This window comes from Triturus cristatus, chromosome 4_1, assembly GCF_964204655.1.
Source record: "Triturus cristatus chromosome 4_1, aTriCri1.1, whole genome shotgun sequence".
Classification (NCBI taxonomy): Eukaryota; Metazoa; Chordata; class Amphibia; order Caudata; family Salamandridae; genus Triturus; species Triturus cristatus.
This window is the reverse complement of record NC_140585.1, coordinates 226,824,459-226,847,243: the sequence shown is the minus strand read 5'-3', so window position 1 is coordinate 226,847,243 and position 22,785 is coordinate 226,824,459. Positions and strand designations below refer to the sequence as shown.

The window sequence follows — 22,785 nt, the reverse complement described above, 5'->3', positions numbered from 1 at the left end:
ACTTCAGAGGCCAGCCTTTGATGTCACCTCAATTTCAAAGGCACTTTTGGGTATAAGTACTGGGTCCCTGACCCACACAGATCAGACACTTTTTAGATCTGTAACCAGGCACTGCATGATCTATATCTGCTCATTACCAGAAGTACTGCCGAGCTGCCACGTGGGACTGCCACTCTGCTCTGCTGTGTTGGCCTGCTACTTGCTGATTGTCGTGATGCAGGATGGACTGCCATATGCTACCTGCCTGGTTGTGCTGGCCTGCTGCCTGCTAGCTTTTGTGCGCTGAACTCAAAGTGCTCTCCAAGGACTTGTTAGCTTGCCCTCATTTAACGCAGTCTGAGGGTCATCAAAGACTTCACTTTTCATCTACATGGCTGCTGATGCCTGCAAAGATCAGTGCTTTCCACAAAAGACAAGCACTGGCGCCTAAGCTGCAGATGAGCTCCGCGCTCCATGGTTACTTGCACAAAGGACCAGTAATTTAATCCTGAGCTGTTTTTGACATATGTGCACCTAAAATCGCCGTCTCTGATCCTTAAGCAATGCTGCACTGCAGAGAGAAGCCCTCTCAGTGCGAACCGCCATGTCGCCTTGGTAATAGGAGTTCCAACAAGTCTCTACTCGTCTGCTTGACCTACCCACCTAAGCTAAACCAACGCTGCATGCTGACAATGGCTGCTCAACTGAGGTCCCGAGGGAGATCGCCACAGTTGTGGGCTATGGGAATGCCAAGGACAGTCCAGTGCAACCACTGCTGTACCTCCTACCTGCCAAAGACGTCCCCTGTAACACCCGCCAAAAAGGTACTGTGAATGGAAGGACCCCTGTGATCCTTAGGGCTGCACTGTGCTCCTCCGGGTGAGGACTCTTGTGCCAGCGACTATTGGGCACTGACGTTTAACTACTTGACAAGAGGAAACTTATCCCTTAGGACTTTAGGACCGCTGCTTTTACTCTTCAACATTTAGAAAGCCCTTTTACCAATCCCCAACGGGGATCATTGTAATGGTAGGAAGAGAACTGTAACGCACCTAATAGATGTGAATGTGTTTACCTCTAATTAACAAAAAGTCTCAATCTTTAAAAATATATTGGCTTTTTATCATTTTGGCCGTTGAGTGATTATAAATGAACAACCCATTTTTATAAATCTGTGTAGAGGCTTTTTGTAGTGTATTTATTGTGTTACTGTGTGTGTGTTGCACAAATACTATACACATTTCCTCTTTTAATAAGCCTGCCTGCTCTGTGCCAAGCTACCGGAGGGTGAGCACAGATTATCTCAGTTGCAGCTGCGGTTCCTCCTCTAGGGCAGAGGAACATTGCCTCACCTGCTGCAAGCGCAGCAGCAAAAGAAGTTAATAAAATCGTCATCATGAATGATTATATTACCATTTAAGAATGAAGACTTATGTTCAGTTCGCTTTTAACCCCTTCAGTGCCCATGATGAGCTGGACTCGTCATGGGCTGCGGTGGCGCTGTGCCCATGACGAGTCCAGCTCGTCATGAACTCCGCCCGCTAATACAAAGCGCGGCACTGGGCGGGGAAAGGGGCGGGCATGCAAGGGGTTAAGGGATGGTGCATGGCTATTCCTGATGATTGACAGCAGGCTCAGGGATAACCTCAGTTTGCCTAAAACTTAAAGTGTGCATGTTGGATCGGCCGTCTCTCTTCCCACGGCCAGCCCGACATGCGTACTTCTGACTGCACAAATCCGAGTTGTTTTAAACATCCGGGCAGATTGCAGCTGCAGGCTCCCAGAGCCAAAAGGAGCGCTGGGGTAGCCTGCTGCACCCAATACTGGTGCTTCTCTGTAGGAGAGCAGCTCCAGGATTGGTTAGGCTTGTTGGCTGTGCTCAGGCTGCATTTGGAACGGACACCTTCATCATGACTGGAGTGGGATTGGAAATATTAAGGTAACATATGTCACGATTCCCACTTAATTTGTATAAATATTTTTTACTATTGAGCTCCCCTCTTTGCTCGACTCAGGATGTATCTAATTTATTTAAAACCCTGTGGTGGGTGCTGTCTGTGTGTAAATGGTAAGCACAACTGTTGTTTGATGCTGCCTGGCTCAAGTGCTACCGATCTTCCTTCCAAAACTTTCTGCCTCATTCCTTTCAGATCCACTTCTCAGACACCGGCTGCATCACAATGCCATTTTCATCTTGACTCTAGCACTATTTATTTTAAATTATAACCTGAGAATGGATTATTGCCCCTTTGATATCACAATTAAAATGGATCAGCAGAGAGAAATAATGATTGATCCATGAAGCAGTCTACTGATCTGTTAAAAAGTTAAATTATGCATGGGAGCGAAAACACCGAATCATGATATGGATCGATTAACAGAGCCGAGATAGTGCCACTGCTGAAGGCTCTGAGGCTTCTACTGACATTTACATTCGGAGACGTGATGTTAAGAGTGCTTCTACTGAATGGCTGAGTACTAAACTCTCATGTGGAAAGCGGCACATGCCTATGGCACACACTTTCCCAATGAAGCCCCACCACAATACAGTAATAACTCCCCTTTGCTGTAGCACCCCTCTCTAGGTCTGTACAGGTGCCAGTATACCCACTTTGGGCAGAAAACGGTAAAGCAAAACTATGGCTGTGGCTACACTGGCTCCCCGTTGAAAGAAGAATAACTTTCAAGCTGGTCACGCACGCCTACAAACATCGGACCTCAATACCTCAACGACCACCTCTCCTTCCATGCCCCCAAGAGAAACCTCCACTCAGCCGACCTCTGCCTAGCCACCGTCCCACGTTTCTACAGGACCAGCGTGGGTGGAAGGTCCTTTTCCTACCTCACAGCCAAGACCTGGAACGATCTCTCCCTTCACCTCTGACAAAGCCCGACACAGCACCAATTGAGGAAAGACCTCATAACCTGGCTTTTTGAATGACCCCGACGGAGCTACACACATCCATCCCCCAGCGCCTTGAGACCCTAATGGGTAAGTAGTCCGCTCTACAAAACCCTGATTGGTTGATTGATTGATTGATTGTGTTATTAAGGGTGGTTAAGCCAGAGGTTGCTGTCTGTTCCATACTATCGGAAAGATGATGTACAATTTCTGTATGTTTACAGGTTACATTTTACTTGACGTGTGATCTGAACTCTAAGGCATAGTTTTGTTTGTCATGTGTCATCAGTGTGACGTAGCTGATTGGTTTGCAAGCATGAGCTACATTTTGTGGAACACAGATATCTTTTAAGGTCGATCAAATACTTTTGAGTTGGAGCAACGGGCACCAGAAAGCAGATCAATTTGCTGTGCATTTTACAACTTTAATAAACGCAATGCCATTGTTGTTACATAGCAGGCCACAATTATGTTTGTGTTGGACTATTGAGGCCTGTATCCTCTGCCATAGGCACTCCTAGCTTTGTGTGGTATTGCCCCACCACTTTCAAATGTCACTATGCGTCACTGGTTGTGCATCAAGCTTACTCTGACTAGAGTGGTGGGTTCTGCCTGGCCTAGGTGTATACCTTAGCCAACCAGAAACCCTATTTCTAACACAGTCATGTAGCTCAAATCTTGCCTGTTGAGACATCTGCCCAGATCTAAGAATTACAGTTGTGCAAAGAAGTTTATTGACCATGCGTACATCCTAACTAAGAGGGAAAAGCCATGTCTTAGAAGGCACCATGTGCACTCCCTATACATCTACGGCTGAAGGATCTACAGAGATGGACAACTGCTGAAAACGATACACTGCAAAGACTAAGAAAGGGCAGAATGGATTGTAACACAACATCTTGCTAGCCTTAACCAACAAGAATGCTGAAAGGCTACAATAAGTATCAGGAATAAATGCAAGGTCATGGGTGTTATTAAAGAGTTTAATTTAGGAAAGATCCATACATAGCCCCCCACCACCACAGACTTTGTGGAATGCTGCATGCCGTAGAAGATGTAGCCTTCAACTCTCATGTTGGCATGTATTACCGCACACCTACATAGAATCAGTGTATTACACTGATAAATGTCAATAAAGGGTACATGTAGGTCATTCTGTGTATGGAGACGCCCGCCCACATACTCTTCTGGCAGGAGGTGGTCCCAGATATAAACCCTCACTATGTTTGCACATCATCACTAGACCAAGTTTAATACATTTTTGAAGTTTTTTTATTGTTTCCTGTTCAATCAATCAATCAATTTATATAGCGCGCTGCTCACCCGTTAGGGTCTCAAGGCGCTGAGGGCGGGGGGGGGTCCGTTACTGCTCGAAAAGCCAGGTCTTGAGTTGCTTCCTGAAGGAGAGATGGTCCTGGGTCAGCCGAAGGTGGATGGGGAGGGAGTTCCATGTCTTGGCTGCCAGGTAGGAGAAGGATCTTCCTCCGGCGGTGGCTCTGCGAATGCGTGGTACGGTGGCGAGGGCGAGGCTGGTCGATCGCAGCTGGCGGGTGGGCGTGTAGAAAGTGAGGCGGTTGTTGAGGTACTTGGGGCCCAGGTCGTGGAGGGCCTTGTGTGCGTGGGTGAGGAGTCTGAACATGATCCTCTTGCTGACGTGGAGCCAGTGCAGGTCTCTCAGGTGGGCGGAGATGTGGTTGTGGCGGGGGATGTCCAGGACGAGTCGTGCGGAGGCGTTCTGTATGCGCTGGAGTCTTTTCTGTAGTTTGGCTGTGGTTCCCGCGTAGAGGGTGTTCCCGTAGTCCAGTCGGCTGGTGACGAGTGCCTGGGTGACCATCTTCCTGGTTTCGGTGGGGATCCATCGAAAGATCTTTCGGAGCATGCGCTGGGTGTTGAAACAGGATGACGAGACGGCGTTGACTTGTTTGGTCATCGAGAGGGAGGAGTCCAGGATGAAGCCCAGGTTACGTGCGTGGTCCGTTGGCTTGGGGGAGGTGCCCAGGGCAGGGGGCCACCAGGAGTTGGCCCAGGCGGAGGGGGATGATCCCAGGATGAGGACTTCCGTCTTGTCCGAGTTCAGTTTCAGGCGGCTGTTCTTCATCCACTCGGCGACGTCTTTCATTCCTTCGTGTAGGCTGGCTCTGGCGGTGGCGGGGTTGTTGGTGAGGGAGAGGATCAGCTGGGTGTCATCGGCGTAGGAAATGATGTTAAGGTTGTGTTGGCGTGCGATGGATGCGAGGGGGCTCATGTAGACGTTGAAGAGGGTGGGGCTGAGCGAGGATCCTTGAGGTACGCTGCAGGTGACTTCGGTGGCCGCGGACAGGAACGGGGGGAGGCAGACTCTCTGGGTTCTTCCGGTGAGGAACGAGATGATCCATTCCAGTGCCTTCTCTTGGATTCCGGTGTTGCTGAGGCGCTGTATTAGTGTGCGGTGGCAAACTGTGTCGAACGCTGCAGAGAGGTCCAGGAGGATGAGGGCAGCTGTTTCCCTGTTGTCGAGCAGGGATCTGATGTCGTCGGTGGCTGCGATGAGGGCGGTCTCGGTGCTGTGGTTGACTCGGAAACCGGACTGTGAGGGGTCGAGGGATCCGTTTGTCTCGAGGAAGGTAGCGAGCTGTTTGTTGACGGTCTTCTCGATGACTTTGGCAGGAAAAGGGAGGAGCGAGATGGGGCGGAAGTTCTTGAGGTCGGTGGGGTCCGCTGTCGGTTTCTTCAGGAGGGCGCTGAGCTCGGCATGCTTCCAGCTCTCCGGGAAGGTGGCGGTGGTGAAGGAGATGTTGATGATGTCCCGGAGTTGGGGTGCGATGATGGAGTCGGCCTTGTTGAAGACGTGGTGGAGGCAGGGGTCGGTAGGGGATCTGGAGTGGATGGTATTCATCGTGCGGGTGGTGTCTTCGCTGCTGACCGGGGTCCAGTTGCAGAGGGTGGTGGTGGGGGGCGTTGGTTCGGTGGTTGGGTGCGTGGTCTGTGTGCCGAAGCTGTTGTGTATGTCAGCGATCTTGCGGTGGAAGAATGAGGCGAGTGAGTCGCAGAGGTCCTGCGAGGGTGTGATGTCGTTGTTTCCGGCGCTGGGTTTGGAGAGCTCTTTGACGATGCTGAAGAGTTCCTTGCTGTTGTGGGTGTTGTTGTCCAGTCGTTCTTTGAATGTTGTTCTTTTGGTGGTGCGGATCAGCTGGTGGTGTATGCGGGTGGCGTTCTTGAGGGCTGTCATGTTTTCTGTAGTCTGGTCGTGGCGCCAGGCTTTCTCGAGGGTGCGGCAGTTTTTCTTGGATGTTTTGAGTTCGTTGGTGAACCACGAGGCTTTCTTGCTGCTGGGTCTGCTGGGTGGGTTCTTCTGAGGTGCGAGGTCGTCGGCGCAGTTGGTGAGCCACTGTGTGAAGTTGCGGGCTGCTTTGTTGGGGTCCGTTGCGCTGGCGGGAGGGTTCTGGCCGAGGGAGGTGGTGAGCTGGTCGGCGGTGATCTTGTTCCAGCTCCTGCGCGGAACCTGTTGCGGGTGGTGGTGGGTCGTGGTTTTCCTGAAGTTGAAGTGGACGCAGCTGTGATCAGTCCAATGAAGTCCGGTGGAGTGGCTAAAGGAGATGTGCTTGTTGGAGGAGAAGACGGGGTCAAGCGTGTGGCCGGCGTAGTGGGTGGGGGTGTTCACCAGTTGCTTGAGTCCGAGGTTGGCGAGGTTGTCCAGCAGGGTGGTGCTGTCATTGTTGTTCTCCAAGTGGAAGTTGAGGTGCCCTAGGAGGATGTAGTCAGAGGAGGTGAGGGTGTGCGGGCTGATGAAGTCTGCGATGGCTTCACTGAATTGTGTGCGTGGTCCTGGGGGTCTGTAGATGAGAGTGCCTCTGAGGGTGGTCTTGGGGTCAGTGTGTATCTGGAAGTGAAGGTGCTCGGCGGCAGTGAGGGTGTTGTCGGAGTTGGTCATGATGCGGATGGTGTTCCTGTGGACGATGGCGATGCCTCCTCCGGTCTGGTTGACGCGATCCCTCGGGGTGATCTTGTATCCGTCCGGGATGGCTATGGCGATGTCGGGGGCTGAGGAGGCGTTCATCCAGGTTTCCGTGAGGAAGGCAACGTCTGGTGATGTTGTGTCGAGCAGGTTCCAGAGTTCGACGGCGTGTCTGTGGACGGAGAGGGTGTTGATCAGGATGCACTTGAGGTGGTTGTTGCTGGTGCCTGGCCTTTCAGGTGCGGTGCAGGTCCGAAGGCAGGTGAAATTGCAGGCTTGGCAGGTGAAGGGTCCGTGGGTGTGTTTCGGGCTGGCTCGGTAGCAGGCGGGGTTCTGGCCGGGTTTGAGTGCGTTGAGGGTGGCGGCGTCGTAAGTCCGTCGTGTTGGCTGGCATCGTCGGGGGCCAGGGGTCCTGGCGCTGGGCGCGGTCCAGGCGCGGACGGGTGCAGACGGGCTTGCCTTTGGCGCGCCGGCGGCGTGGCCACGCAGCGGTCGCCATAAGAGGGAGGAGGGGAGGAGTGGTCAGCTGGGAGGCGGGAGGGAAGAGCCAATGGGTGTCGGGGGCGGGGCCGCACGGGAGGCAGCGGCGGGAAAGACGGGGGAAGCGGGAGGGGAGAAGGGCCAAGAAGCACGGGGCACTCACTAAAAAGCGGGGTACAGAAAAAAACAGGCAAGGGGGGCAGGCACACGAGTAGGCACACGAGTATAGGATCTGGCGGCAAAGCGGGAAGGCAGGCGGAGCTGCAGCGGTGGGGAAGTGACCTACCCGAGGGTCAAGGGTCACTGACTCCGCCGCGCAGCGGTCGCCTTAAGAGGGAGGAGGGGAGGAGTGGTCAGCTGGGAGGCGGGAGGGAAGAGCCAATGGGTGTCGGGGGGGCGGGGCCGCACGGGAGGCAGCGGCGGGAAAGACGCGGGAAGCGGGAGGGGAGAAGGGCCAAGAAGCACGGGGCACTCACTAAAAAGCGGGGTACAGAAAAAAACAGGCAAGGGGGGCAGGCACACGAGTAGGCACACGAGTATAGGATCTGGCGGCAAAGCGGGCAGGCAGGCGGAGCTGCAGCGGTGGGGAAGTGACCTACCCGAGGGTCAAGGGTCACTGTTGTACTCTAAATGATGGTATTAAAATGTGCACAATGTTATGAGCACCAACTCGATATGGAACATTGTAGAGCAACCAGTCATAAAACTGATTTAAAAACCCAAATTCATACTCAAACCATAGTCACATGTTATTAGTAGAAACTTTCGAGTCTCAGGGAGGAGCGTGGAATTGACTACTGTTTGATTTTCTTCATAGTCAACATCACAACCAGCATGAGGACCGCCAGTGGGATTTCACCTGCAAGAACACCTTCAGCGGATCAGCATCATGTCAATGGAGCCCCTATGTGAATGACTTTGATGAGCCGTTCTCCTACACCTGCCCTTTTGGATCCGTCATCAGTGGCTTTGACAGCTATCATGACAACAAGCGTGAGGACCGGAGGTAATCCGCTCAACCATTCAAAAATGGATACACAACTGAGCTATGACAACAAATCTTGCATCCAACCATTGCCACCAATTTACTGCTCCTAACAATCACAGGCTCCGTAAAATTATCTGCTTCACTTACCACAAACCATTACAATTCCAAACCAATCATAAAACTACTGCCACGTCAGACTCACTATTCACATACACCATTACCAATCAAAAGCCAACCATTGCCACCAACAGACTGCTGAAGACAAACACGTTTTAAAGTGTTGCCGCAACAAACCTGCTTATTCCCATGAATCCACTTCCTCATAAATCACAACTATCCTCAGTGATACAGCACCACACAAAACCAATCCTTTTCCACTGACTATTGGCTGGCCAGGGCTCATGTATTCTCTTCTTCATTACCATGAACACTCCCGCAGAGATGGAGTAGCCCACCCTAACCCCAGACCAACCAATCAATCTAGCAGATGGGTTCATAATGAGGCAATTGAAAACAGAAACTAACATGACGAGCATGGCTTTGGTCTTGCATCTTTACGTGATGTGTCTCCCTCCTTACTGGTGTGTTAATGCACAAGAAGGTTGTTAAATGCTGCACCGATTTCATGGGTGAAATAAAGCAGAACCACCGCCACATCTAATATTACCATTCCCACGGATGGGATGCATAGGATGGCAATCTTAGACTTTCTGACAAATCAGCTAATACAGACAAACCAAACTTTCACACAAAGCAGCTGGTCATAAAACATGAACTGTCCCGCATAACCACCAACATAACAGAAGCATCCTAGACCGGGTTCTACACAAACGTTGCTCCAACCACTACATGCCCAAACACTCACTAACACACTAAATACAATCTGGTTCCACTGCTTCACTTCTGCTCCAAACCCACCTCACCTAGCAATCAAGCAAACTAGTTTTCATCTATTATCACAGAGAACTCAGTTATTTTAATGGCAGAAACCTACTTCCATAGACTAATTAACCATTTATACTAGACTGGTTCCAGAACAGTGCCAACCATACCAATGAAATAACTACAGTAACAACACTAACAATGACAAGTCCATGGCTATACAGGCTCTTTCTGTTTAAATCCCAAGTTTATTCATTTTACCAAGTGAAAATATTCACATGAAATATTGACATTCAACTGATCCACTGATATATCACACTGATCCATCCTCATAGCAAAATGCGACAAGTATGACAACATATCCAATAGTTGCACTTTCTATGCAGAAAGTAACCATTCACAAAGCTACTACCCTATGTTTCATGAGCACTAGAGAACATATGTTACCACAGACACATGTTTGTACAACCTTACTGCAAACCATTCTAAACAATTGAAAAAACTGCACCCAAGCACTATAAAAGTACACCCTGGTAAAAGTCAATTTCTACACTTATTGAGGTATTTCCAATTTCAAAAGTCACCCTTTTTAAATCCCGCATTCTTACCAAATGTAAATATCTCACACAAAGGTAAATTGTGCACCATAATAAACAGGTTTGGTCTATCAATTCAATATAAGATTTACAGATACTTAAAAATATTGATAAAAAATTATATGTGTACAGAAATAAATATATGTTTATGCTTTACATATTTATGTATGTCAAAATATGCTGATAACATATATGTAAATGAGTCCCTGTATATGAGATTATGCTTCATTGCATGCTAATAAATATATTTTGGATTATGTATATATGATTACAGAATTGGATCCTGTGCCTAGGTATATTCGTCTAAATGCTTTCTAAAAGGCTATTCTATTACAATATATTTAGATATTGAGAAAAACACCTGTATAGTCCTAACACAACAAAATATTTATTTCTAGTTATGTAGAGGATGTTTTCATCATACTTTCTATAAACATAGAACAAATGTTTGGATATTAACAAATTAAAAAGAAAAATGCATTAAAAAAATTATTTTCTAACATGATAAAATATTTTTCTTTGACTATGTAGATCAGGTTCACTATATACAAATGAGTATGTATATGGGTTTCTGCTTTAGTTCAATAGGATATGCATATATATAGAAACTGAAAACAATTAAAAAAAATCTATGTATCAGTGAATTTATGATACATCTGCAAACAAACCCCTCACTGCATTCACCGACCTACCCTAAACCCCAAGGGCGATCAACCCTCGCGGGATTGGCCCCAGAGTACCCAATGCCCTGCAGGAGGCCAAAAACCAGACAAGTGGCCAACCAACCACAGACCTCCATTCCATAGTTTCTTTATTTTCGGGACCACACCTAAGGAGGGAAGTGGAGGTTCAGCATGCTGGCACCCAGAAAAGCCCAGTGGGACTGCAATGAACGCCCCAAACATTTTTTTTAAATTTTTAGCTGCAGGGAAAATTAAATTGGGAAAAAAATATTTTGGGCCCCCAATTCCCATTTTATTCCTCTCCAGCTTGACGAACTCACCACACAACTTTCTAGGAAGGAGCTGAGGTGGATTTCCTTTTTTGGGGAAGTTCTCAGAAAATTTGTCAAACTGCATCAAAGTTATTAGCCAACAAAAAGCTCTTCCTGTGGAAACTCTGACTCACGGATAACTACACAGGTGCTACTGCCATTGGGTACCATATATTTAAAAATCATTAAATGGAAAAACAAAAATCCACCCCTTCCCTCAACTCTCTGTCTCACAAACTTTTCTGTCTACTATGGACTTTCAAACATGCTTTCAGGACTCTTACCTCTTTCCATCCAATTCATCCCTTCTAACAGGCACACATGCCCACCACTCCCATTAACATCTCATATCTTCCCTTTATTAATCAACTTAAAATTAATCTACTCTTATTCAGAACACTAGAGTAAATGCATAAGACCGCAGGAGCATAAACGTAACAACCTTAACACAACTAATTCCAATTGGAACAGAAAGCACAGATTACTACATATTATCTATTTATCTCTAACCTTGGGTACCAGAAAAGTGTGCTATTCCCCACAAAGCGCTTCAATGGCTCTTCAGGGGTAGTAAGTGCTATATAATGCAATTGATGTATTGGACACTACTGCCTCATTTAGACTTATGAATGAATCACAGCCCCAACAGATGATTAGGCCTAACTTCCCCATACACTCAGAATCGTGCAATGTCAACTATTCACAGAAAATCACAGCTACACAGAACTCACGCGTTGTCACATTTTCATAACTAAACCCATACACAGTCACCACAAAACAAGGCAATTTGTAAAGTAATTGTACTCAAACACCCAGCAACACAGTGGAAACACCTCAAATGGACACCACACCAGTTTAGAAAAATGAACTTTATCAAAATTAATCAAGACCAAAACAACAAAAATTCAACATATATGTATCAAGATATCAGTTTTAGAATAGTTATTTCAAAAATAGAACTGTAGAAACAAAATAGCTCCACCTGGGGCTATTACGACATTGTGACAGGCATAAGTACGGTGCAGAATGCAAAGTGCACAGCGTTGGGCAGAGAGTTACACTGACACCAAAACAACAGTACCTTGGAAAACAAGTCTATGGGCAATGCACGTTGTCGTGGAGGTGAGACGTCTGTACCGAGGTCGAGGCCAGTTCCCTGGTTGCCACGGGAGAGGCGAGGGATTGTTTCCATGAGGAGGCGATACATCAAGGACAGGGGAAGTTAGGTGGCGTCGACGGTGAGGAGTCGGCTCCAGTAAGGTGAGGCAAAGTTGAAGAGTTTGTGAAGTTACCCTTATCGGTTATCGGCTCTGTGATACCAGGATGCTGGCGGTGATGGTGTGATCGCTGGAGTCCGGAATGCCAATAACTGTAGGTGTCAGCTGGCGTCAGAGAGTGTCAGAGCTGTGGTGCAGCGGGACGGTGCGTCAGGCACTTCATGAGCAATGCCCCCGGCCTCGATGTAGGTCGCAGTGTCACAGGCGGCGTCGCTGACTGTGTCAGAGTTGTTTTTCTTGTTTTGCAGCATCAACCACACAATTCTCAGGGCCCAGGAACTAGACTTGGTGCCCTTTTGAATAAAGAAGTCCACAAAGGGGTCCAGGTGCTGGACAGTGAGTTGCAGGTGAAGTATTTGTGTCCTTGAGACTTCAGAACAGGAGTCCAGCCCACACAAGCCCTTGGAGATTCTTCTTCAAGCAGGTTCACAGCAAATTTCCAGTCCTTGTCCTCTCCTTGGCAGAAGCTGCAACTGAAGGCCAACCCAGCAAAGCACACACAGCAAATGGAGAGTACTCCTCCTCACAGCCATCCATCTCTTCTCCTTGGCAGAGGTTCCTCTTGAGTCCAGAAGTGATCTAGTTCTCTGTGGTTTATGATTCAATACTTAGTCTTTGGTCCCTTAGTGTCAAGGGTCTGTGAGCCCAGTCCACACCGGTTCTGTCCTCTCTGGTGCAGCATGACCACAGGAGGTGGAGACAGCATTAGGTAAAGGAGGCACAGCCTATTCAGGTGCAAGTGAAACTCCTACCACCACTCTAAATGCAGCCAAGGTATATTCAGCCCAGCTATAAGTCACCCACGAAAGTCAGGACACACCTCAACTCCCCCATATGGCTGTCTGTGGGGCAGCACACTATGCCTCTGGTGCGTCACAAAAAGTGATGCACAGGCGGCACAAGGGGTTGTAAATATGCACCTGACTTACTAAAAAGATGTATTATAAACTCTGAGTTCAGAGAGCCTAAACTCAATTTCTCCATCTTGTCCTAATGGAAAGTTATAACTGTAAGCTGTTACAAATCAACTCCTATGTTAGCCTATGGAACAGACAGCCTTTCAATTGTGAATAACGAAATACATAGATTTTCACTATCTGGACATGTCACACACACACCAGCAGATATTCTACCTTTCACATACACTGCACCCTGCCCATGGGGGTAGCTTGGACCTAACTGAGGGGTGTCATACATGTAAGAAATGGGAAGGTTAAGGTCTGGCAAATGGGTCCACTTGTCAAGTTGACATGGCAGTTTAAAACTGTGCGTGTAGACACTGCAGTGGCAGGTCTTAGCTATATTTTCAGGGCTACTCAATGCAGCAGGCCCACTAGTTGCATTTGATTTACAGGCCCTGGGCACACACACACATTAGGGACTTATCAGCAAATCAAATATTCCAATCATGGATAACCAATTATAACAACAATTTACAAAGGGAGCATTTGCACTTTGACACTGATCCACAGTGGCAAAGTGCGAAAAGCATCTAAGCCAGGAAAACCCACACACAGTATTGCAGGAGGTAGAGGCAAAAAGTCAGGACAAACCATGCCAAGGAATGCCAAGTCTAAAACTAATAGTCCCAACTTTTACCATGTTGTTTCCTAGGTGGAAGATTTACTGCTGCTCTGAGAACGCGAACACAAACTATAGTTGCCAGTGGACTGATTATGTCAATGACTTTGATGCATATTTTCTCTGGCAAGTGCCCAGTGGAAGATACCTCTTGGGAGTCTCCAGTTACCACGACAACCAAAGAGAGTAAGTCCTGTCAGCCTCTGGTTTGAGATTTGATTTTTGACTGATTGTGCAAGAACTAAATTACTTCACCTTGGAACATCCTTAGTAGCATCTCTGTTTACTGATTGCGCCTAATCTGTTTTTCTTCTGGTCGATAAAGAGATGAAAATGGTTTTGATCTTGGCATTCCTTTTTTTTTAAATGTATTATACTCGGTTTAAAAGATTGTTTCCTGATACTAGAAGCCTTCAACTTGTACCTGGTGAAACCTACTCATTGTCACTTTAGGACTGGCCCAAATGTTTGCTAATTCCTTCCTGCTGATGTGAATTCCCTCTGACATTCTGATAAACAGTAGAGTGTCTAAGGGTCCCTTCCTCACTAAGGAGTCACCCTGGCCCTCTCGGATGATACAAGAGGATGGGTCCCTATGTATGTATGATACAAAATGGGTAAATGTTAAGAATTTCTGAGTACTGGTGCAAATGTCAGCATGCACTGAATATTGCTGAGTGAAGCTACTTGTGAATATTGACTAATACTTTCTGAATCATTGTGTAAATCTGGACATTCCAACACACAGAATGATAATGTAAATGTGGCCATGCAGCTAGGACAGCTAAGTGATGGCACACATTTGTGCCGGTAATCAAGATTTGTGAATGCAAATGTAAATGTTAGTGAGTGATGGTGCCACCTTAACATTAAGTACGGATTACTAAATGACAGAACAAATCTAAACAAGCTGACAGGATTGAGTGGTGGTGCAGATCTGAGCATGCACAAAGGATGGAAGTGTAATGGGGTGAATCTGAACATGCAAAAGTAGCCATTCTTGACGTATTGTGGCCATTCTTGGCACTGACATGTTGGTGATAATTAGTCATATTATGGGCCCTGGTTTAAAGGTTGCACTGACATAATATTCCACTCGGCCTGAAAGTTTGGTTTAACCCTTTGGTCTCCAACAAGTAGATGGGAAGGCACTCATAACTCCCCCAACCTCAAAGTAGCTTTCAGAGGTGAAAGCAAGCTCGGTACCTCATTCAGAGAGTCTGTGCTTTTTCCTGGCATTTCTGCTGGTAAGCTCGCCTGAAAAGCTTGGGTGGCTGCTTCTGATGGTCCTACGTAGGGTGCATGTAATGTAAGGTTTCATAAATGGTCACTATTTTACAGTGATAAAATTGGTTAGTAGCTCAGGGTTACTTTCCTTGAGCAGAAAAAGCTCTCACTACAGACAAGGTTGGTAAACCCTGGTCTGCACCCATGCACACATACACACATTCATTTATTATGCATTAATCCATCAATCTATTCCATATCTGCTATAGCTAAGAAACGCACGGACTGTAATGTCCTATAAGTTCCAAATGTGTTTTTAAATACTTCAGAAATGAAGACCTAAATACAGCAGTTTTTTCATTAGACTACTTTCCTGGTGAATCATAGCTTGCCCCCACATGCTTTACTTCATCATGTGTGCTATTACATTGATCTGGACTGAATGGGTCATAAGAAATGAAAATGCATTTTATTTTCTTGTAGGGACCGTCGTTGGAAATTCCAGCACTGTGCGTTAACATCAAGAACGCATCCGGAGAGCGCCTCTGTGATTAAAGCTTCAACACTGTTTGCAGCAATGTGTTTATATATCAATCAATATTATGTGATATAATCAGTATGCTATATGTCTCCGGCGTTAAATCACTTTTTTTTTTATTAATAAAGCATTTTCCAGAAGTTTGCTTGTAATAGGGCTGTTTCGTGGGTAGAGTCCCTTTACGACGGATGTGCTGTTCTTTGACCCAGATCGTTCTCATCAGTGGTGGCTGGTGACATTTGAAAGTGGTGAGGCGTAAAATTGTGCCCAGTGGTGAGCGAGCAAGCCCGAGTGTCATAAGGGAACATTTTGTAAAAAAAGAGTGGGCAAATGGTGCATTTTCAAGTATATTTGAAGGTTAATAAAGCATTAGTAAAAGTGTACTTATCATGACATCAATAAAAAGGATTTCATATGATGAAAATGTAGCTAGATGCTGCTTATTCTGTATATTCACAGAACTTCATAATAGACATGCGCACACACAAGCAAGCACACAGATTCATAATAATCTGGGCCAGGTACAGGGTTTCTTGTCTTGGATCTTAGTTCACTATTGATCTATGTTTAAAAACTCAGATTTAAAAAGTACCTCCCAGTGCAGTGGTGTATGTAGTGTGACGTAATAATGCCAAACATCCACATGGTAAATAAATACACTTTTTGGGATTTTGACTAGAGTTCATCATATTTTACATGATGTTTGTGGTATGACTTAAATAGTTAACATGTTCAGTGCTCGGCCAAGCGCCTGGCTATGCTCTCCCTGTTTATTGGAGCTTGGTGCAGGACAGCAGGACTGGGAATTTTCCTGGAAAGGAGGAAGCATGAGCATCTATTTCGTGGTGACGTTAAGTACAATCTGGTTATTTTTTAACTCGAGCCATGATAGCTACTCGCAGTTTCAGACAGGTATCACTTCCTCGTGCTAAAAGAAACTTAAACCCAGCGTCTGTGCACTGCCAGAAACCCCCACATTGAGATAAACCACCTTAAAACGAATCAGCCCCGAACATCATCATAATCCAATCCAATGCTCCTATTTCTAGCACAAAATGTTTCAGTAAAGAACGAATATGATTTGCGTTAATTTTGGGGATACTTTTAAAATCTCGTACCCCTCTTTCTTTTGTCATATACCAGCCACACAGAATACATGTGAGGGCAGACTACCTGTTATTATAACACACTCCTACTATCATCTCAAATTGGGGGCAACTAGTCTCCTCCATGTGCAAGCCCTCTCACTCATGAAGTGCAAAGTTGACCAACAGCATTCCCTGAAAATGTTAATATCCCTCCTACACAGTCCTGCCAATCCACTTCAGTCCTAATGCCATCGTCCTTTCTAGTGAGTTTCTGGGATGCCACACTTCTCTAACAATGCATCTCAAACTTGAGCCAAGATATCTTTTACTGGTGCAGCTCTGGAGACTCGCACATCTCTATCAATGCACCTCCGTCCCACCCTACCACAGCGCCCTACTAGTATGAGTGATGAGAGCCAGTGAAGGTTCTGCTGACACCTACACTTGCTCCCACCAACTGGCACCCATGCCAACCATGGAATCGAAAGCCGTAATTTTTTTAGGTTTGGCTTCAGATGGCTCTAAAAAATATAGCTTTTTCAGCAATATATTAAAGAAAAAGTGCAATTTTTTTTAAAGTCTCGCAGGGACATCACCCTTGTCCTCTTCTCGCCCATTCCCTCCAAGCCCTTACTTAAGTCATACGTGATTACTTGCTCACACAATTTCATATTTTGTGTTTACTCTCCACCACTTCCAAGTTCACCAGCTGCAACTGCCCTCCCCCAGAGGTACAGATAACAGAGGTGGGGAAAATCCGGCCCATAACTAGTTAGACCCCGAGGGCACCCTTAAAATGAGGAATTAACAGCTGCAATCAGTAATGCCAGCTCCGATCTCCTGGGAATTCCACATTTTGTGCCAGACTTTCCCCCCACTTCTGTAGACAAAAGTTAAGAAATCCTCAGAGTTCTGGCAGATTTCTTAATTTCGATGGTGTCAGCAGCTACTGTTACCTACCCTATCAGAATTAAGAAGTCACTATAATTTGGAGTTAAGTGAGCAGCAGAAGTAGCTGAAGTAGTGGGATCATGTAGTTGGGGGAAGGGGACCCAAAGGAATTATCAGTACAATAAAATCAGTGCTATAAAATCTTCTGAACCACAGTTTTGTGACTGATCCTAGAAAGAATGGATTCTTTTTCTGTTTTTGAACAGACAAAAACAGCTATAGAAAAGTGTGCCAAGTAAGAGGGAATTCTCAAAAAGTAAAGCCTGGTTTCACACTGTGGCAGACAGAATAGAAGTGGACCCTGTTGGAAGACCACCACTCTCTGGACTAAAGAATAGTACAAGTGCCTCAGTGGTATTGGCATTCTGTTTATACTGTTTCAGATAACCCAGCTGCCTTAAGCCACAAGACACTCTAGAAAACATGTCTGGATGGTGATGGTACTATCTAAAGACTAAAGAGCTGGCATCAGATGGAAACAGGCCACGGTCTCCCCCCTCATTAAAAAACCAACATTGGACCCAGCGGTTCCCGCCAGCTTCCAGCCTATCTCTCTCCTCCCGTTCCCAATTAAAATCTTGGAGAAGGCGGTGAGCAGATCCCTCTCGAGTTATCTCGAGACAAATCGTCTGCAGGACAAGGACCAGTTCGGCTTCCGCCCTTGTCACGGAACCGAGTCTGCACTAGTCACCATGATGGACTCGCTGCGGATGCGGGCTGACACAGGGAGCACCGCCGTGCTGGTGCTCCTAGATCTGTCAGCCGCATTCGATACCGTGAATCATGAAATGCTGCTGGGACGGTTGACGGAGGTTGGGGTGGAGGGCCAGGCATTACAATGGCTTCACTCCTACTTAACAGGAAGGCACCAAATGGTGACTATGGGACCTTTTGTCTCAGAGAATACACCCGTGGAATTTGGGGTCCCACAGGGATCTAGTATCAGCCCCATCCTGTTTAATATCTATCTACAACCGCTATTTTCCATCATTAAAGCGTTCGGGGTGGAGCTGATAAACTATGCGGACGACACCCAACTGGCCTTCTCCCTGGAAGGCAAACAGGCAGTTCCTCTGGAGCAGTTCCAAAGCTGCATGAGGCAGACCATGGATTGGCTACGGAAAAACTGTTTACAGTTTAACGGAGACAAAACTGAATTGCTGCTCTATGCACCATCGAAACGGATCCAAAATCTTCCTGTGGAACTTAGGCTTACACCAGACTCAGCTCCACTGACCCCAGCTAGTACTGTACGGAACCTGGGGGTTTTATTTGATAATAACCTCCAGTTGGTCTCACAGGCTAGGAAAACCTCCAGCACCTGCTTCGGCCTGCTACGACTCCTACGCCGTGTTCTCCCATTGTTGCCTATAGACTCTCGCAACATGGTTGTTAGAAGCGTCATCCTCAGCAGACTGGATTACTGTAACTCTCTGTACCTCGGAGCCCCCCATCACATTCTGCAGGGGCTACAGAGAGTGCAGTCAGCTGCTGCCAAGCTGGCACTCGGTCGCAATTTCGACTCATCCTCCACCCAGGCACTGTTACCTGTTAGAGAGACGGTCCTTTTCAAATCTCTGTGCTTGGTGCATAAGGCAATTCACGGAACAGGCCCGATCCCACTACAGGAAAGATTTGCCCGGTACTCCCCCATAAGGCAGCTGCGGTCATCCAGGGCCAACCTGCTGGTACAGCCCAGCTTTAAACGGGCTAGACTAGGAGGGAGGGCTTTTAGGGTGGTCGGAGCTCAAAGCTGGAATGCACTCCCACCCGCTCTTAGGCAGACGCAGTCATTGACAGATTTCAGAAGGGGCCTTAAGACCTGCCTTTTCCCAGTAGCTTGAAGTCCCTGATCTTCTTTTCTCGCGCGATAAAACATCTTATCTGGTCAGAGCGCCTGGATACCCGTAGGGTTACAGTTTCTCCGCGCTATATAAATCTTTATACAATACAATACAATACAATACAATCAGCAGTGCAGGAACAGAATGGGAACCCAAATGAGCAGGAGAGAAGGGCAAGAGTTGAAGCTTGTGGCTGACAGATGAACTTCGAGACACTCTGCAGAAAAATCTCAGAGGAGCAGCACAGGGGAGGCTTGATCCGGGCTGGTGAAACAAACCAGGCTGAGGCTTGACCTCTCCCCACCATGGTCAAAAGAAACTACAGAAGACTGAGCTTGAGCCACCCATCTGCCACCATCTACAGTCACGCAAAGTGTGGCCTCAGGAATGAAATGAAATCAGTGGGTCGAAGCTGCACTTGGGCAGTCTAGGAGCAGTCTATTGGCTGCACCTTGAAATACCTTGGATGAAAGGGATGAAAGCAGTGTAAGTGTGTTGGGATAACAAAGGCCAGCGGAGTTTTAAGGAATGAGTCTGGTGATGGTCTAAAGATGATGTTCTAGCGAGTGTCCCAATCTGTACCGCTGCAATATAAAAATTGTTGCTATGACATTGAATATGTTGGATGCCAGGATGAACTGCTGGCGTTAGCCTAACACCACTGATGCTCTGCTAAAACCTAGCCCTTGAGACCTACTGTGCCCTGAGAGATGGCACAAGAATACGTAATTTCTTTCTTTACATCGTTGCTTGTAAGAATTCCTACAAATGAAACCTTGGTTATTGCAACGAAGCCTTGATGATTAAACCAGGAGTATCACTGCTCTAACCAGTGGATATGAGATCTCCTTGCTTGCGGGGGCCACAGACCCAGCACCCGAAAAGGAAATGTGTGCCTTTCCCCCAACAAGACATAGGTTAGTCACTATTGTGCAGGGAAAACTCTTTTGTTCCAAGGATATGCCCGCTGTGAGTTAAAGAATCCATATTTGCAATGCTTCATAGGATATTTATGTTACTTCAACTTTGAGACTTCACTGATCAGCCAAGACCTCATGCACTGGCATCATTCTCAGATGGCGGCGTGGCATAAGCAGGAAACAGGATGAAACTAGGCACAACCTTGACATGTCTGGCGTGATAGAAATTGTAATGTGTCCCAAAATGTATCGTGCCTTCCAAAAAGTGCAGTCACTCTTTCGGAGCAGAGAGATGAAAAACTAATTTTAAGATGAGATGGTGCAAAGTGCATCTTTGTGAAGTTCACAGAAAACAATGAGTCAACAAAGAAGAAGGGCATCCCTTCAAGATATGCATGTTTGCTCATTTGAGGAGTTTCATATCAACCCGTAGTTCGAGTCTTGTATATATATAACCAACCTTTCTCTAAAGGCATTTCATTTCCATCAGTGCGAGTTTTGTAGACAGAAGCGATGCTGGTTTGGAGCCAAAAAACTGTTAACTGATCAAACACTCACTCAACTTTAATCTTTGAAATGGTCTATTATTATTATAAGCAGTGATATCTAAGTACCTGCTTAGGAAGACAGAAATAATGTCTCCTGGAAAATTGTTTGCAAAGTTACCATTCACCGTTGTTAGTAAGTTATTATTTGCTAAAGTTGTACATACCAAACATTTATCTTGAACCTGCTCTTGATTTGTTTGCTCACTGTGCAGATACCAAAACTGGTCCTGGACCAGGGGATTTTCTTACCTGAGGGCATCTCACCACAAGCTAAATGCCGCGCACACCTTTATGGCCTTTCAGTGACAATGCTTCTTTAATATCTCTCAGAAGCAAAGATATCTCCCCTTCTTGCATTGCAATAACAAGTGTTTGATTTATTTGCTTACGTTTAATATTTATAAAGCACACATCCACCAGGGAGTATCTTGGCAAGGAGTAATTCAGAACCAGACGCAATCAGCCCAATCTCGGATGGAACAGCACAAGTTGACCTTTAGACAAGTCAAAAAAACAGGAAAGTCTTGAGGTCCGTTCTGAAGGATAATGATTCTGAAGGTTATAGAGATGTACAGGAGACATTTCTAAAGTTTGGGATCCAGATTTCTTAGGACCATACTTCAACATGCAAACCTTTAGTCAGTGGGGAACACACAAGAAGAAAAGAGCTCGACTGAAGCGGTCTTACAATGCTATTCCAGGAAAGCCTTACTGCGGGGCAGGAATGATCAAATTAGTAAATGACTAGGTATATGAGGGATACAGCAATGAAACTAATCCTTTGCTTCGCTAAGAGCCGGTAACATTTCTCCTGGCAGTCAAGACATGGTCATGTTTCTCAGTCCTGTTGTCATTCTGCTGACTGCAAAGTCTTGAGCCTACTAAAACTATGACAATGAGGAATCAGGGAGGCCTGAGTAAAGACTACAACTATAGTAAATAAGTGATCCCCAGGAAGATGCTCTGCAGACTTCAGAAGAAGAGACAATTCTTAAAAAGAAAAAGTAGCCTTTTTAACCTTGTAGAGTGATCCTTTGGTCTTCTTCTTTTTTTTAAAACAAATTTTATTATGTCAAAAGTCATACATGGTGCAGTGCTCCTTAACCCAGGAAACATCTACCACATCAAACATTGCAGGTCAATGTCTTTGACAGATAGTTTATACATTATTATCATCAAAATCATAAAATACAATATAACATAAGCACCCTGAAACCACCCACCCCTGTTGCACTAACTCATTGCTGAGTTCCGGCTGTCACCACATCACCCATAACAGCAAATCCATCCCTTTGCTACACATCCAGTCCCTTACCCTAGTGGTCCACAGATCAAGGCAGATACGGATGCGTCCACTGAGGGCACCGGGTCTAATTCCAGGCCTCGGTAATCCGCCCATCATTTCCAAATTTTGGGGTGTTTGTGCAGGCAGCTCCTGGCCTTAAATATCGGAATCTCTAACCCCATGCTAAAATCCAGCCCATTTTTCCATGCCGAGATAGATGGAGGGGCTGTCGTCTTCCACAGCCTTACTATATCTCTTTTGGCCAAGGTCAGCCCCAGTAGTAGTAGATGCCTCTTTTACATGTTCCCTCCTATACCCTCCATGATATGCAAAATTGTCAATCTCGGTGAGGAGGGGTGTTCCCACCCCAACACCTCCGCCAAACAGGTCAACACCCCTCTCCAAAATGTTGTGAGCGCCGTACAGTGGCAAATGGTATGCATTAGGGACCCCTCTTCTCGTCCACAGTGCAGGCACATTGGGGAAGCCACCAGACCCGCCCTCCAGAGCCTGAGCCTAGTGTAATAAACCCGGTGAAGGTATTTAAATGGAATGAGATGCAATCTCATCAATATCGCTGCTCCTCTAGGGGAGGCCAGTGCGTCCATCCAATCATCTCCATCCAGTTCGCCCACATCCCCAACCCATGCTTCTCTGAGTTTATCCAGCTTAGTGAAGCCATGGGTCACCAAGGATTGATAAATCTTTGATATCTTATGATCTTGTAAATCTCCCATGAAGAGCTTAGCCTCAATCGGACTGAATTCAGGG

The 22,785-nt window shown here is 46.5% G+C and overlaps 1 protein-coding gene across 1 annotated transcript in view; it reads left to right on the top strand.

The window, feature by feature from the left end:
• Positions 1–15,518, top strand: part of LOC146854151 (hemagglutinin/amebocyte aggregation factor-like) — an 88,717-nt gene extending 73,199 nt beyond the window's left edge. The window contains exons 3-5 of the mRNA XM_085651926.1: positions 8,113–8,301; positions 13,647–13,799; positions 15,324–15,518. Coding sequence (XP_085508052.1) covers positions 8,113–8,301; positions 13,647–13,799; positions 15,324–15,453 — 472 coding nt within the window. The 3' untranslated portion in view covers positions 15,454–15,518. The remainder of the gene's footprint in view (positions 1–8,112; positions 8,302–13,646; positions 13,800–15,323) is intronic.
• The last annotated feature ends 7,267 nt before the right edge of the window (positions 15,519–22,785 follow it).